General features: G+C 37.6%; 2 protein-coding genes across 10 annotated transcripts in view; one reads left to right on the forward strand and one right to left on the reverse strand.

The window, feature by feature from the left end:
- The window catches only part of LOC107734866 (transcription initiation factor TFIID subunit 4-like), a 97,772-nt gene extending 89,104 nt beyond the window's left edge, over positions 1–8,668 (reverse strand). Inside the window, exons 1-2 of the mRNA XM_016546757.1 lie at positions 7,704–8,668; positions 4,367–4,509 (exon numbers count right to left, since the gene is read on the reverse strand). Of these exons, the coding sequence (XP_016402243.1) occupies positions 4,367–4,509; positions 7,704–8,643 (1,083 nt within the window). The 5' untranslated portion in view covers positions 8,644–8,668. The remainder of the gene's footprint in view (positions 1–4,366; positions 4,510–7,703) is intronic.
- Positions 8,669–9,832: 1,164 nt separating this feature from the next.
- The window catches only part of LOC107734878 (protein LSM14 homolog A-like), a 13,221-nt gene continuing 6,975 nt past the window's right edge, over positions 9,833–16,078 (forward strand). For 2 of the 9 annotated variants that reach the window (XM_016546775.1, XM_016546782.1), the window contains exons 1-6: positions 9,834–10,171; positions 11,313–11,476; positions 11,560–11,692; positions 13,764–13,874; positions 15,526–15,702; positions 15,813–15,902. In XM_016546775.1, coding sequence (XP_016402261.1) covers positions 10,051–10,171; positions 11,313–11,476; positions 11,560–11,692; positions 13,764–13,874; positions 15,526–15,702; positions 15,813–15,902 — 796 coding nt within the window. In that variant the 5' untranslated portion in view covers positions 9,834–10,050. Of the gene's footprint in view, positions 10,172–11,312; positions 11,477–11,559; positions 11,693–13,763; positions 13,875–15,525; positions 15,703–15,812; positions 15,903–16,078 lie in introns of all 9 variants that reach the window. The other 7 variants (XM_016546764.1, XM_016546778.1, XM_016546798.1 and 4 more) reach the window with 7 other exon arrangements.

The following is a 16,078-nucleotide window of genomic DNA, read 5'->3' on the forward strand; positions in this document are numbered from 1 at the left end:
TATATATATATATATATATGTGTGTGTGTGTGTGTAAAATGCAAAATAAATATACATATATATATATATATATATATATGATGTCTGATGAAGGTCTTAAAGTTGGCCAAAATGTCACTGTTTTTAAGTTTTTAAAGAAATAAAGTCAAGTCCATGTTTGTGAGTGCTGCACTTTTGAAATTAAAGTCGAACCTCCTTTACAGTTGGTTGAGCATCTGCCTTTTAATTTTACTTCTATATTAAATATATTAAATTATTTTATGAATTTATTTCTTATTTCTAAAATGTTCAAAATATGCTAAATAATTATCAAATATGTATATAATAATTCTTATTCCTTTTGATTTTAAAGTGAATTATGTCCTTTGGGAAGGTTGCAGATTTCTTCTAAAGTTTGAAATTTGCCAAAAGAAACTTTAAATATATTAAATCTGTAAAATAATTCTTATTTATTATATAAAATAATTTCTAATTTCTAAAATATGCTAAATTGTTTTTAAATATATAAAACTATTCTTATTTCTGATATAAAATTATTTCTTATTTCTAAAATATTTCAAATAAATCTTACATATATATATATATATATAATAATTCTTATTTCTTACATAAACATTTATTGATGAATATTTATCATATTTATATTTTATACATGAAAATGTATAACATATTTTAAAAATTCTTATATAAAATAATTTCTTATTTCTAAATTATTCAAAACATGCACAATAATTCTAAAGTTCTTTATAGAATAATTTCTTAGATCTAAAAATGTTAAATATGCTGAAAAGAAATCATATTTATGAATATTTATCATATTTATATTTTATACATGAAAATGTATCAAATATAAAAAAAATTCTTATATAAAATAATTTCTTATTTCTAAATTATTCAAAACATGCACAATAATTCTTAAATATATAAAATAATTTAAGTTCTTATATAAAATAATTCCTCACTTCTAAAATATTCAAAATATGCAAAATAACTGTTACATGCAATTATATGGAATATATATTCATTCTTATTTCTTGTGATTTGAAGGTGAATTATGATGACCCGGTGTTCCTGGCATCCTGAGATCATTCTTGTACTGCAAACCCTGATATGATTGTGTCTAGAGGGGGACACACGGGTGAAAATCCCTCCGCTGAGGGGCAGCGCTGTGATGTGAGGAGCAATAATCACGTGAGCGAGACGAGGCACTGAGCCACAGTTTAACAGCGTCACTGCCAACGCGCGCTCTCTCCTCACAGATGCTCGTCTCTGGGCCCCTACTGAGAGCGCGGCGCCCGAGGCCCCTGAGACACGGAAGAGCTCGGGGGCCACACACACACTGACGGAGACGCCATCAGAACGAGTCTCTCGCTCCGCGCTGAAAGTTACAGCGATCAGGCAGTTGGAGGATAAATGATTAAACGCGTTCGGAGGGAAAGAGGAACGTCTTCCGCCGCAGAGAACCGGAGAATGACTGACAGCAGGATGAAGGGAGACGCCTGGGAATATAAACCCTCACCTCACTGTCCTTAACAGAGTTTATCAAGGAAACACATTACTGCAGTAAACTTTATCCACTTAAACGTTAAAGTTTACACCACAATATATAGTTACTGTATTGTGAATTACAGCAAAATTACTAGAATCAAACTGCGGTAGCAAGTATTAGTCATGCACCATGACCATTACAACTGACTGAAAGGATTTTACTGTAGTAATAATAACTAATTATGATATTTTACATTTTGTTTCTAGAGGCACAAAATCAAAAATAGGCCTATAGCATGATCATTTTAATCTTAATGGTTGGTTGCACAAAAAAGCCTCTTCTTTTTTTCATGCATTTCTTCTCTGCTTTAGCTTGTTTCTTAATCTAGCTTCCCTGCCATTGTGTACTGCGAATATTATTGGCTCTATGACAAATTGCCTTTCATCCTCTACTGTAAGTTGCTTTGGACAAATGTGTCTGCTAATGCATTAATGCAAATGTTAAAACATACTAATTTGCTACACATCAGAAATGAAATGTTTTGTTATTTGCAATGTTGTATAAACGCTTGAATGGCCTGATTCATTATTAACATCAGTATGGATTTAAACCATTGAGCCACTAATAAATGCGAGCGTCTGGCGCCATCTGCTGGAAATGAGCGACCATTACACTCTCACACACTAGAGCTACATTATATTACACAAGCTACTCTGATCTTATTATCATAAGAAATAAATATACGCATTGCTCGTTATTAAGTTTTTTGCATAATTTGAAAAAGAAAAATACAAAATATAACAAACAACAAATATGACGGCTGCTGCCTTCTTGTGGCCATATACTGTAAATTCAAATCCTCAAATAAAAATTAAAATTAAAAAAATCCTAATGCATATATACATATTAGATTCTGTTAAGGGATATTAATATGTGAACACAAAAACGGCAAAGACCAGCTAACAGGATTTTCTTATGTACTTATTCATGTTTGATATAACTTTGAAGAAGCAATGCATTTGAAACAAAACTGTTAAAAGAGATAACATAGTGTTTAACATACAAAACACTGAAGAAAGAGAGTTGTTTTTCCTTGTAAATCTGCTAGCATGAGAAGAAATGAATTAATTTGATCTCGGGATGCACTGACTGAAGCGCACCACTAGATGTCAGCAGTGAATCTCATGTACATTCATCCATCAACTCTGACTGAAGAAAAACAGTTCAGAAGATTTAATAGTGTACAGATGGTCAATGTGAAAATAATTTCTGCACACTGATGTTTTAAAATTAGTATAAAAAATGCACAAGTTTATGAATTGTTTAAAATGAATTGTTTAAAATAGTGAAAATTTCTGAATTGTTAAAGGGGTCATATGACATTGCTAAAAAGAACATTATTTTGTGTTATTGATCAATGAGTTTCAAAAAGAAGGTGCAAATGTCTTTCATCAAATGCATGTTTGACAGGAAACACTCAGTTTGACCTCTGCTGTGTTTATGAGGTTAAGATTTTTTTTTTATTATTGCATATAAATTTCCATGTATTACACAGTTTTAACATAAACTAATAAACTTAATGTGATGCATGTTTGTCAGTGTTACATAAATGAAACAGGTCGGATTTCTGCACTCAAAAACATCATGGCATAGTTTACTATTAACTATTTGCATCTTTTTGTTTTTAATATTTTGAAAATGGATTTATTCAAATTGCATAAATCTGTTCATTGAGGAAACAACATTTATTCAGTTTAAAAGCATAAATATAGCTAGCTGTTAAATATGGGAAAGCAATATTCAATTAGATAAAATGTATGAGATTGAAAAATATTGCATTTATTACTAACAAATATATAACCTGGTTATTGAGTTGCCTATTTAAAACCTTTTGTTTCTTACCCATTTCATTTATGTACGACAGACAAATATGCATCAGTTTATTAGTTTATGTTAAACCTGTGTCATCCAAACGGATGGAAATTTTATATGCAGAATTCAAATACATAAATCTTAATTTTAGGCCTAAACATTTATGCATAATTTGATGTATTTTGATCAGTGTTTCCCAACTTGTGTCTCATGGAATCTGTTTTACAAGTCAAATGTGTCACAGAAGTGCTTTCTGCTCACTGCTTACGAATCAAATTATAATAAGTGTCCAGTGTGAATAACCTTTAATTACGCAGAAGTTCCTTGCATCTGTGAACAGGTTATTATTAACATATCAAATTACCTGCCGTTTCATCAGGAGTGGGTTTATTGATCACAATACGAATATCATCACTCGTTTCCACTGCTGTGTGTCTTTATTTCATCACAGACTGATGAAGATTTCACAGAATTCCACTTTTTGACAGCAGTAACAAAAGTTACTGTCTCACTGTGTTTGCTGTGCAGATGATTTGATTACGTGTGTTGCGCAGTAACCAGTTACTAGTAACTAGTTACAGTAATAATATTATTAATAATATTTTCCTTTCATCAAAGCTACATTTGGAAATAAAAAAGAGAGAGATTTAAAATGTATGATCTTGACTTTCAATCTTAGGGAAAATAACTTTTCAATCAGGAAAAGCAAGCAAACGGATCTGTAATTTGTAGAGGAGTGTGTTCAATCTCTCAGCAGATGTTTTTCAGTGACACAGAAACATTTTGCAATTTTGCTTTTGCAAAAACAATATAATAAAAAAAAGTATTAAATAAAAAATGTTTGTTGAAATGCATCTGGTCTGAATTCAAACAGCTTGATGTCATTTGAGTTTTCCAGCGGGAGGTTTGGAAAAAATGTGGTTCTTGAGTTTCAGAAATCCTGTTTAAGAGAAATGTCATCTGTGTGTCAGATTTATTGTGACTCTAGAGCATTACGGGCTGTACCTGTGGGGTCGTGACCCTGAACGTGGCCACGCTGGTGGGAGTGGAGGGCCGCGGTGAGATGCTGTTCTGGGCCTGAGCTTGAGCCAGAGCCTGCTGAGGAACCATCACCAGCTGACCCATCTCCGTCCGGACCAGCACCATACCTGAAACACACACGAGTTATTCACCAAAGAATCACAAAAATCCTCATCCATGCATGAAAAAAATGACAGTCAACAAAGCAAAACTAAACTGAATAATTCAGATTCTAAGTAATAATTATGTTTTTTTGTTTAGTTTTTATGTTGCATATATCTGTCTGATGTCTTTATGTGAATGCATTTCCCTAAAAACAATCAATTAAAAATAGCATTTGGGTAAATGACATGAAATCATTTTAATAAGTTGAGAATGTGTATTGTGACATGCTAAACATCTATTTTAAACAATATTCAATAAAAATATATAGCAAAGCATCACAAGAAGCATCATCAGTGCATGAAACATCAATGAAAATGTTCATGCATCAATGTGCATGAAAAGTTACAATCCATCAACAGCTGAAGCTTTGGATTTTTCTGAAACCAAAATTGTGAAATTTTAATTCAGATTCTGACTAATTATTATTCTTTGCATGTGTTTGTCTAATGTCTTTATCTGCATGGATTTTCCTGAAATGATACATGAAAAAGAGCATTGGAGTAAATGATAAGGGGTCAGTCGTCGCCTAATGGATACACTGCAAAAAATGCTTTTCTAGCTTAGATCTTTTGTCTTGTTTCCAGCCAAAATATCTAAAAATTCTTAAATCAAGAAGGATTGTTCTAGACAAGTAAAAATGATTGTCTTGTTTTCAGAAAAAACAAGTATAATTTCAGTGAGTTTTTGCTTGAAACAAGCAAAATAATCTGCCAATGGGGTAAGAAAAATAATCTTGTTTAAATAATTTTTACTTGTCTAGAAAATCCTTCTTGATTTAAGAATTTTTAGATATTTTGGCTGGAAACAAGACAAAAGATCTAAGCTAGAAAAGCATTTTTTGCAGTGTAGAGAGTCGGACTTGTAGCCCGAAGGTTGCGGGTTCGAGTCTCAGGTCCGGCAGGGATTGTAGGTGGGGGGAGTGAACGACCAGCACTCTCTTCCACCTTCAATACCACGACTGAAGTGAGACCCTTGAGCAAGGCACCGAACCCCCGACTGCTCCCCGGGCGCCGCAGCAATATGACTGCCCACTGCTCTGGGTGTGTGCTCACTACTGTGCGTCTGCACTTGGATAGGTTAAATGCAGAGCACAAATTTCGAGTATGGGTCACCACACTTCACTTTTTAAATACTTTTATTAAGCTGACATTGTGTATTGTGACTCACGTTCTCATTTAAACCTCATTTGTTCAGTCTTCTGTTAATATTATGCATGCAGATTTAACATTATTTGCAAGACTAAATGCAATACTGTCCTGTCATTTATCACACCACAGGACCATATCAAATAAACTAGTGAACTCTCAAGTTGAAAAAAAAATTGGAGAAAAATTGAATGTGAAAAGAAATGGTGACCTGGACCTGAAATATACACTTTAAATACTGATACTGATTATTTTATATTTTAATATTGTTAGAAATTCATGGATTCATGAAATATTCTTCTTATTAAAAAAATCAAATTTTTCATAAATGCTTATTTTTTTACTTTTTGTTATTTTTATTTCATATGTATTCTGTTATAATTGTTTTAAGATTATTTTTAAGTTCTATTATGTGAAGAAAAATGTATAAAATGTGCTATATAAATACATTTTCTTTGGACATGCTCTATGTAAACGACCCATCTAAGCTGCACTACAGACATTCAGAGTGTTGTAGGATGTTAAGGTGTATTAAAAAGAGCAGTTTGTTCTTATAAAACAAAACACCGACCCATTAAAATGCAGATCACAAAATTAAACTCAGACAGCTTTTTTCCTGATATTAGTGTGAAATAATGATCAGTGTTCAGATAAAGTTCAGATTTCAACTAGTGCTTGAACACACTGAGAGTGAAAAGGCAACAGGTGAATCTGTCTAAGGCTTCATATTTGTACTGATAGAAAGGGCAAATTAACTACTGATTCATGATAAATCATTCTTGGTCATAAAAAAAATGATTTCTCTTTGCTAGACTTGAAACGGTCATCTGTGAACAGTGTGAAAGTCACTTGTAAGATATCAAGTCACTTTTTGATCTACATTCTGCTCATTGGGGAGTCCAAACTGACTCAGTTTTGTGCATCATCACCATCAGTCAGCATCCAAATGCACCAATGTAAAGTTCATCTACAGCAAATAGTTATCATTTAAACTCCAGACGTATTTTAGGTTCAGATCTCATCTATACATTTTCACCATTCAGCACCTTCTGGGTTTTTTGAAGCACGAGAACATCAATGCTGCAGCTCCAGAAAGCATCTGTCCAACTCACAAATGCAATTTACATCAACATCATCCGGTGTGAGGTTTGTTTACATATACTGGAAATGTATACATAATTCATAGAGAATAAAGTATCTGGAGACTTGAGTCACACTTTAAAATCTTTGAGTGTCACTATATTATATGCAACACATGATATTACATAACAAAATATCAAAGCAAGCATATGTCTGTCTGAAACACACTTCTCAAGCAAAACATCTGACAAAAAAAGTTAGTCATTTTTAGTCATTTCTGAGAAAAAAAACACTGATGGTAGATAAAGACACGAATAAATGGCATTCACATATTTATAAGTGTCACTTAAGTGTCTAAATACTTTTTGGGGCCACTGAATTTATTTGTAAATATTTGGCAAATAAAGTTTTCTGAAGTCTTTCAAAAGTTCAACTTAAAGGGGAAAAACACTTTTTGGTCCATGATGGAACCAAAATGTTTAAGTGTTTATGTTTAGACACACTTTAAACTATTTATGTGCCTTGATGTCAGAAAATTATTAAATTTTTTTATGCTAAATGCTTCTGTTTAAATGCTTGAAAGTATTGTAGACAAATATAAATTGTGCCTGCATTTGAATTTCATTTGGATTTTTAAAAAGATCAATTAAAGCGGATAGTGAAGGAAGAGCATCAACAAGTGCTCATCACAAGTTAAAAAGCATAACAGTGTTACTGATGTGTTAACAGTTGACTGATGTGCAGAATAACAATCAAGAAGCTCAAATATTAGAGAGTTTTCATTTGGGTCACGTGTTTTGCTCACTACATCACACCCAGACTTCCAGCTGGGTTATCTCAGAGTCTGCATCACTTTACTGTTATTCTAACATGTGGAAAAGAGTCAGAGTAGAGTAGGCAGTGCACATCGAGCACTAGTAAGTCGTAAGTACCTGATGGGATGGTGAATCCGGGCGGCAGCTGTATTGTAGTTTGTTGCTGCGGTGGTCTGACAATCAGCTGCGGCGTTACGACCCTCTGCTGCGCAGGTCTGATGACCGGAGCCGCACTGACACCGACAGCCGGTTTGACAAGCGCTGCTGTGGCCGCGGCGGGAGGCGCCGAGGTCGCCGCGGGTTTCGCGTTGTTCCCGGGTGCGTCCGCGGGTGGTTTGCTGTGGTTGACCTGCGCGCCCGCCTCTCCGATCCGCGCGCTCTGCTGGACCAGCGCGGACACGGACGTGCCGTTTCCATTCTGCGCGATGCTGGCGATGATGTGACGCGGGAGTCGGTGCAGCGCGATGGTGGGCGTCCCGCGGTCCAGCGCGATCGCCTGCGGGTTACTGGACACGGTGAAAGTCGTGCTGCTCGGGCTGGGTGATGCTGATGCTGCGTCGGCTCCGTTGACGTTGAGACTGTGGGATGCTGGGGAGCGCAGCGCGCGCGTGTTCCCCGGGTGCTTCTTGCGGGTGTCCCTCGGGCTCTCACCTTTGTTGCCCGGTGCGGGAGCGTCGGATGCTGCTGCCGTAGTGATGATGATGATGCTGCCATGCGACTTCAGAGGGCTCTCCTTCTCCAGGGCTTTGGCGTGCTTTTCCATGCTGGCGTCTTTCGGGTCGGAATCCGGGTTGCGCGCAGCTTTCCACGCGTTCTGCTGCTGCTGTGCTTGTTGTTGTGGTTCTGATGGAGAGCCTATAGGAGCAGCCAGCTGCGCTGTTCCTCCTGCCTGCTGCTGCTGCTTCGCGCTGCCCGGGCGAGCGTTTTCGGGCTGCGCGGCGGCCGGGTCGCTCTGGCCCACCAGCTGAGACTCCAGCGAGCCCACTAGATCGCTCACGGCTTTCTCGTCCACCTCGGAGAAGAGCATGTCTTCCAGAGGGTCGGAGGCGCCCGCCATGTTCGCTCTGTGTGTGATGGGCTGTCTGTTGGTGCGCGTCCACGAGCGCGAGTGCGCAGTCGTGTTACTATGGCATTGTGGGAATGGATGTGACGTCAGAGGGCCAAAACCAAACAGTTGTTCCCCTGTTACAACTCAAGATACTACACGAGTTGGAGGGAACGGAGATAGATAGATAGATAGATAGATAGATAGATAGCTGCATACAATTACAGATACCAGTGATTACCAATTCATTAACAAAATTAATATAAATTCTGTCTCTCTCTGTCTTAATAAAAGGTCCCCAGCTAAGAAAATGTGTTCTAAGAGTGTTTAAGTTCTGAAAATGTTCTCTGAGCATTTAAAACATACAGTTTTAAAATGCTTTAGAAACGTTTTTCTTAGTTTTGCGAATGTTAAGGGAACATTCCATTTTAGAATTGTGCAAACATTATGGGAATGTTACTTTTGAATGTTCTCTGAACGTTCTGAAACAAGTAACATTTAAAAAAAACGCTAGACGAACGTCAATCTAAAACGTTTCAGAAAACAATGTATAAATAATGTTTTCATGATAATGTTTTGAAAACGTTATTAAAGAGCAGAATACTTTAAACGAACATTCCATTAACGTTACTGCAAGAATGTTTGTTCGTAACGTTCTGAGAACGCTCTCTGTTAGCTGGGTCCAGGCAGCAAGAGAAACAGAATTCAAAGTAAAATCGGGTAAACTATGCAGAAATTTCAAAGAGTAGCATGTGAATTCAATACTTGGAATTACATTATTAAGCTTTAAACCGTGTTATGTGTAGTTATTGCTCTGATGTTTCAGTGTGTTTATGATTAAATAATCCTTCAATTCTGCTGTTAGCATATGTAATTGTGCATCAACAAATGCCTCAGCTCTCCTCATTGGCTATAACTGAGATCATAGAGTTCATTCTGATCAGACATTACCGTTTCACAGAATTTAATAAATATACTGCAGGAGCTGTTGATTGGGCGGGATTTCAGGGATTATTGTTTTAACTTTTATATTATAATATAATGTACAAATGCACGTGTGCATGGGGATATAGAATAATCCCTTTATAGCCATTTAAGTAAGAACTTCTAATTATTTACTTCCCACAGCGTTTAAATCGCATTTCGCCTCTTACATAATTCCCAATGTAACGGGAGTCATACTGAAATCCCGCGAAGTCTCGCGATACCACCGTGAGGGAGCGTCGGGGGCGCGTTTCCCAGCATGCATCTCGAGTCGATTCAGTGCGGAGGAAAATGAATTCGGCCATGTCGTGCTAAATCCAGGCTGAAAGAAAACGACACCGAATTACCGAAAAGCAGCCTTCAGTCCGATAAAACCGTACGCAAAGAAGACCAGAGGAGTCGAGCAGCCGCACGGGAGTGAATTCGAGCGGAAAGATGAGCGGAGGGACGCCTTATATCGGCAGCAAGATTAGTCTGATCTCAAAGGCCGAGATCCGATATGAGGGAGTTTTATACACGATCGACACTGAGAACAGCACTGTAGCTCTGGCTAAAGGTACGTACAATAAACACACGCATATACTCAACATTACACTAAATATATATACACCTACAGAGGACAAACGTTAGAGAATTCTATTGTAGCCTGGGTAACGTTATACATTTACATACAAATCAGATATGAGGTTGCTTTAATACGCTAATTAACTTAGATCTGGCCTAAATCGAGTGCAGGTACACAGATATGGAGTACAGATACTTACACAGGATCTAGAGTAGGGCTGTAGCTATCGATTATTTTAGTAATCGAGTATTCTACCGATTATTCCATCGATTAATCGGACAAGAAGTAATTTTTCTTTATTAAAGAGCAATACTAAATATACAAGAGATAATAATATAGATCTCTTAAAATAAACAACTACTTGTCATTGCGATTGAACCGAATTATTTAAACGGTTTATTCATTCAGAAACGAAACGCCGTCATGTCGCTCAGAGACGCAAAACAGCGCTGTGACTGTGTTTGGATTTTTTTTTTGGCAAAATCGGGCAATATAGTGTCTAAAACGTAAGTCTCTTAATATTACCTTCTTGTTTATTGAACTATTGAATAAAATCACATTTGTAATCATGCTGATTTTAGACTTTCTGTGGTGTTTTTATGCACAATGGCGCTTAGTCTTTCACAAAACATAGCAAACGTAGGGTAGGGGTGTGCGATATTGACAAAATTATATCTCGATATTTTCTGGGATTTTATCGATAACGTATGCGTGCGCTCTGTAGGGATGTTTTGAATGGTTTTTGCAAAATACTCGATAATGTCAAATCGCACATCGTTAAAACAACAATTACGATATTATCGCAGACGATATATATCGCACACCCCTAACGTAGGGACATCATAACTAGCCACCATATTGATTTACGATCTTAAATATGTCCAGCACTTTTTTTACAGTCTGTGGTCCAGTGTTTATTGGGTTGTGCGTCAGTAATAATGGTCCGTGGGGATACACGGTGTTCAGTGTGTAGTTACAGTAAATGGATTTGCCTCTATGATTTTTTGTATTCGAGTTACTCGAGGTATTCGAGGATTCGTTTCAGCCCTAATCTAGAGCCCTGGTGAGCATAATAACTAATGTTGCAGGTTTTGTGGATTTTAACATTTTCCCCTCTCGTTTTCTTTTCTAGTGAAGTCCTTTGGCACTGAGGATCGTCCCACGGACAGACCGATCCCTCCTCGAGATGATATCTTTGAGTACATCATATTCAGAGGAAGTGACATCAAAGACCTGACGGTGTGCGAGCCACCCAAACCCACCTGCAACCTTCCTCAGGATCCTGCCATCGTGCAGGTGAGCTTCACGCGTTCAGGTGTATCTGCAGAGCAGACGGCGGAGTGAATATTGACCCGTGTCGTTCTTGTGTTTGTGTGCAGTCCTCTCTGGCATCCACAGCCGGTCCCACGGCTCCGTCCTTTCAGTCGTACGCCCCCTTCAGTCGGGCCCCGTACAGCCAGTTCAGCTCCAGTCCGATGGTACCCCAGCCGTTCGGAGCGGCGGTCACGGCTGGTGAGTTCACACTCACTCTTGTAGCTTCCAGCATTTGAGATGGTGTTTAAAAGAGAGTACACAAACAAAACATTATTTGAATTTATGACAAATATCACATTGAAATCTCAGAAGTGCTTTAAGGGAAGACGCTACAGACAAAACCATGCACAGGTAAATTTTGGTTCTAATGGGACTTTTTTTTTTTTTTAATAAACGTTTACATGTATTTGTATCTTTAAAGGCTATTCTCTCAAAACCAGTTTTTTCAACACTTACATACAGCAGACTTCACAGTTTTATTCCTCTCTATCCACCTTTTTCTTCAACGCGGAAGTAAGCCTATGGGCGACACTTCCGGTTCATTAGCTGCTATAGGTAAATAACGAGAAGAATAACAACATGCAGTAAACGGTAAAACTGTTTGCACTACAAACCAGTGTGTTCATAATTAAGACAGTACATTAAAATAATATGGTAAGACACACACATTTTCAATATCAAGCAGCAAAACGAACTGTTTTGTACAGGTACAAAATAGCTGGATGTGGATGAGACCGGAAGCCAGACCTATAGAATTTACAAATGGCCACGCCCATTTTTACGGCAAGAAAAAGGTGGATATTCTAAAGGTTTTTTTTTAATCATTGGCTGATTTATGCAATTTAGTGCATATTTTGTTATGCCTCATATGCATATTTAAACATAACATTTCAGAAAGGGTAGTACAAAACAACTGTCTTAATGTATTGTATTTAATCAACTAGGGAAGTATGGTTATATCTATTGCAGGGGTGGCGAACGTCAGTCCTGGAGAGCCGCAGCCCTGCAGAGTTTTGCTTCAACCCTAATCAAACACACCTGAACAAGCTAATCAAGGTCTGAACGGTTACTAGGAAGCTACAGGCAGGTGAGTTTTCATTAGGGTTGGAGCTGAACTCTGCAGGGCTGCTGCTCTCCAGGAACGGAGTTCGCCACCCCTATTAGTTGTATTCATTTTCTATTAGTTTAAAATGTTTATTTTGTATTTTACTCTCTTCACCTGTGGTGTCTTGCCTTGTCCTTAAATTGTAAACTTCCTTATGACATGGCATAAAAACAGTGCCAGTTAAGATGATAGCTGGCCTTTTTTTTTTTATAAATATGATAGGATTCACAAGTGCCTATTTGCATATCAAATTGCAAATGTTTATTTTGAAATAAATGTGTTTTATATTGCCAACCCTCTACATTGCGAGTAAATCACTCGCATATGCGACTAAATCTTACTCTGGGCGACTAAATAATGTCTAACATTAGCCATTGGCTAATAAATTCTTAGATTTTACACGCCAGTATGTGTGTGAGAGGCGTTCAACACAGATTTTCACTCGATAAACACGCTGACTGAGCGCTTGAGAGTTTCGCTCTCCGTCAAGCGATCTGTACTATTTGGATGCGCTCAATGGATCATGTCATGTGCCTCAATTTGTGGATGTCCTCATTTGAAAAACTGTTATAAAAATAAAGTAAACAAAGTTTTTTTTTTACTTTTGAAATGGTAAAAATGCAGAAAGTTTTCTGTGAGGGGTAGGGGTGGGTTTAGGTTAAAAAGTGTATAACTATCTGTATATAAAAAAAGTCTATGTAACGTCCCCATTTAGATAGCTAAGTAAACGTACGTGTGTGTGTGTGTGTGTGTGTGTAAAATAGTATAGCAGTCGACAAACAAAAAAATTTACTAGCCAATGGCGATTATATTGCCAAGGTGTGCGTAGAGGGTTGATTGCACACTTATAATATGTGCCAAGAACCAGAGGTTGAGGAGATTCCCCCCTTCTATGTAAAGCGCTTTGCGTGCCCAGAAAAGCGCTATATAAATGTAAGGAATTATTACCTGGAGAGGATGCAGAGAATTTTTTTTCTTAAACTTTAAAGAAATATTGGCAAAGGCAAATTGTCTGAGTGAGCATTGGTTAAGCAAGTAGCTCTTATAAAAGGGTTGATTGCATGAGTGTTTGGCTCTTATGTAAGCTTCATATGAGGGGTTTTTCTCCAAGTGTGTGATGTGTTAAAGCCCACACTTAAAGATGTGCACTTCCTCCCCTCACAGGAAGCAGCTCAGGTCCTGCGTTTGGTAGTGAGGCGAGCACTACTGCCCCTCTGTCCCAGAGCTCTGCTCTTCCCCCGCACTCTCGCTCGCTGAGTGCTACCAAACCCGAAGGTAACCGGAGAACCGACGCTAACGTGTGAAGAATGGCTTTAGTGTGTTCGTCTTTTGGTCGTAATTACGCAGGATTACAGCATGTGTCTTTGCCGTGTCACAGTTTCATGACTCAAGTGTCATTCTTCTCTGGTCTGTTTGTAAACTGTGTTCTTTGAAGACGACATGAAATCAAAATAATAAATGCTGGTCTTTTTTGTGCATGATTCATCAGTGCACATTTATTTTAAATAAATATTTTTCAATTTTTCATTAAATTGCAAGAACTATACTTTACCTTTGAAACATTTTGTGTTGATGTACGCAGTGCAAGACAAATAGTATAGTATTATAGTAGACTACATAGTAATCATACCACATTGTACACAATGCAGTCATCAAATCTGAATGGACAAAAGTCCCACTCCTGTGATGCACATTACAGAAGTTAAATGCATTGTAAATTATGCTCATTTCATGTTGTCTCAAAGGAATAGTTCACAGAAAAATGAACATTTGCTGAAAAAGTACTCCAAGATGTAGATGAGTTTGTTTCTTCATCAGATTTGAAGGAATGTAGCATTGCATCACTTGCTCACCAATGGATGCTCTGCAGTGAATGGGTGCCGTCAGAATGAGAGTCCAAACAGCTGATAAAAACATCACAATAATCCACAAGTAATCCACACCACTCCAGTCCATCAGTTAACATCTGGAGAAGTGAAAAGCTGAAGTTAAAGACACTTTTACCTTTAAACCATTCCTTCCAGCTAAAATGTGAGTCTTCTATCCATAATACTGCTTTCTCCTCTGAATCAGGAGAGAAATTTGCACAAATCTTCAAGATTAAGCGTTTAGTAGCGTATTTAATGTGCACTTTGTGTAAGGAATCTGCAGTAATTTATTTACTACTTTTATCTGCCATCAGACTATCTGTCACATCGTTGTCAACGCGTTGCTATGGGTTGCATCTTGCTTCGGACTTGACTGTCATTCTGGCTTTTGTGAACTTCATGCTTTCTAACCTTATCTCAACTTTTTTTCCCTTTACGTTGCAATTAATCTGCTTATTGTACATATAAAATACAAGTTTATATCTACCAATGTCTTTATACAGTGCTTGCATATAAAGAGAGATGTGTGTATCTTATTATTGGAAGATATGTAAAGAGAGAGAGAGACAGTAATTGTTAAATTGGATAATAGTGATGATGATGGATGCCCCTCTGAGAAAGTCTCTGCACATCCCTGTATACATTTGATTTATTTTAATAACTTTAATGTACTTCAAATGTGCACCAAACACTAGGAAAATACAAGTATCAGATCGGGACTCTGTATCGGCAGATACACCTGATCGGGACATCCCTAGTTATTATGGATTATGGACTCGTACTTTGACCTTGATGGATTTGTTTCTTACATCCTGCAGAGGATCCATTGGTGAGCAAGTGATGTAATGCTAAATTTGACCAAATCTGTTCCCATGAAGAAACAAACTCATCTACATCTGAGTTAATTTTCAGCAAATTTTCATTAGTGACTGAACTATTCCTTCAGTTCACGTTTACCACGTTAAATGATAGAGCTGCACTGACATTTTTCCATCGTCTAACTCTTGTCCACATTGTCGTGTTGTTTTTGTGAGTCTGAATTGTGTCCTCTCGTTCAGGTCGTTCAAGCCCATCTCTGGAGCCCTTGAGGAAGACCTCGACCCTGGAGCATGCGGTCCAGACGGCCCCAGTCGCCCTCTCTGTGGCTGCAACCAGTACAGTGGGTCAGAGGAGCCCTGGAACGGCCCGACCCGCTCTCAGCACCCAGAAATCTGCTGAAAACCAGGAACAAAAAGGTGAGAATCAGGGCATTGGAAAATGACAAACATATAAGAGTTTAATGTACATATATAGCTGAAGAAGAGTTTTTCACCTGCAGCCATTAATTGTGATATCTGTTGTTCAGCTACAGCGTCTGATGTTCAGAGGGTTCCTCGGCCAGAATCAGACTCAAACAGGCCTGATAACAAAGACCCAAACAAACGGCATTCTGGTGGTGAGTCGCTTTAAAGAGCAGGTCATATGGGTTTTTGAAAAATATCTCTTTTGCAGCTTATAACGTAGCTATCCTTAAATGAAAACAATCTGCAAAGTTGTTAATCAAAAAAGTGCATGATAAATAAAGATATTGTCTCTCAAAAGAGAGTCGATTCTGAATCGCCTTAACGAGTC

The sequence above is a fragment of the Sinocyclocheilus rhinocerous genome, unplaced genomic scaffold (assembly GCF_001515625.1).
Source record: "Sinocyclocheilus rhinocerous isolate Xijiao unplaced genomic scaffold, SAMN03320098_v1.1 scaffold942, whole genome shotgun sequence".
NCBI lineage: Eukaryota > Metazoa > Chordata > Actinopteri > Cypriniformes > Cyprinidae > Sinocyclocheilus > Sinocyclocheilus rhinocerous.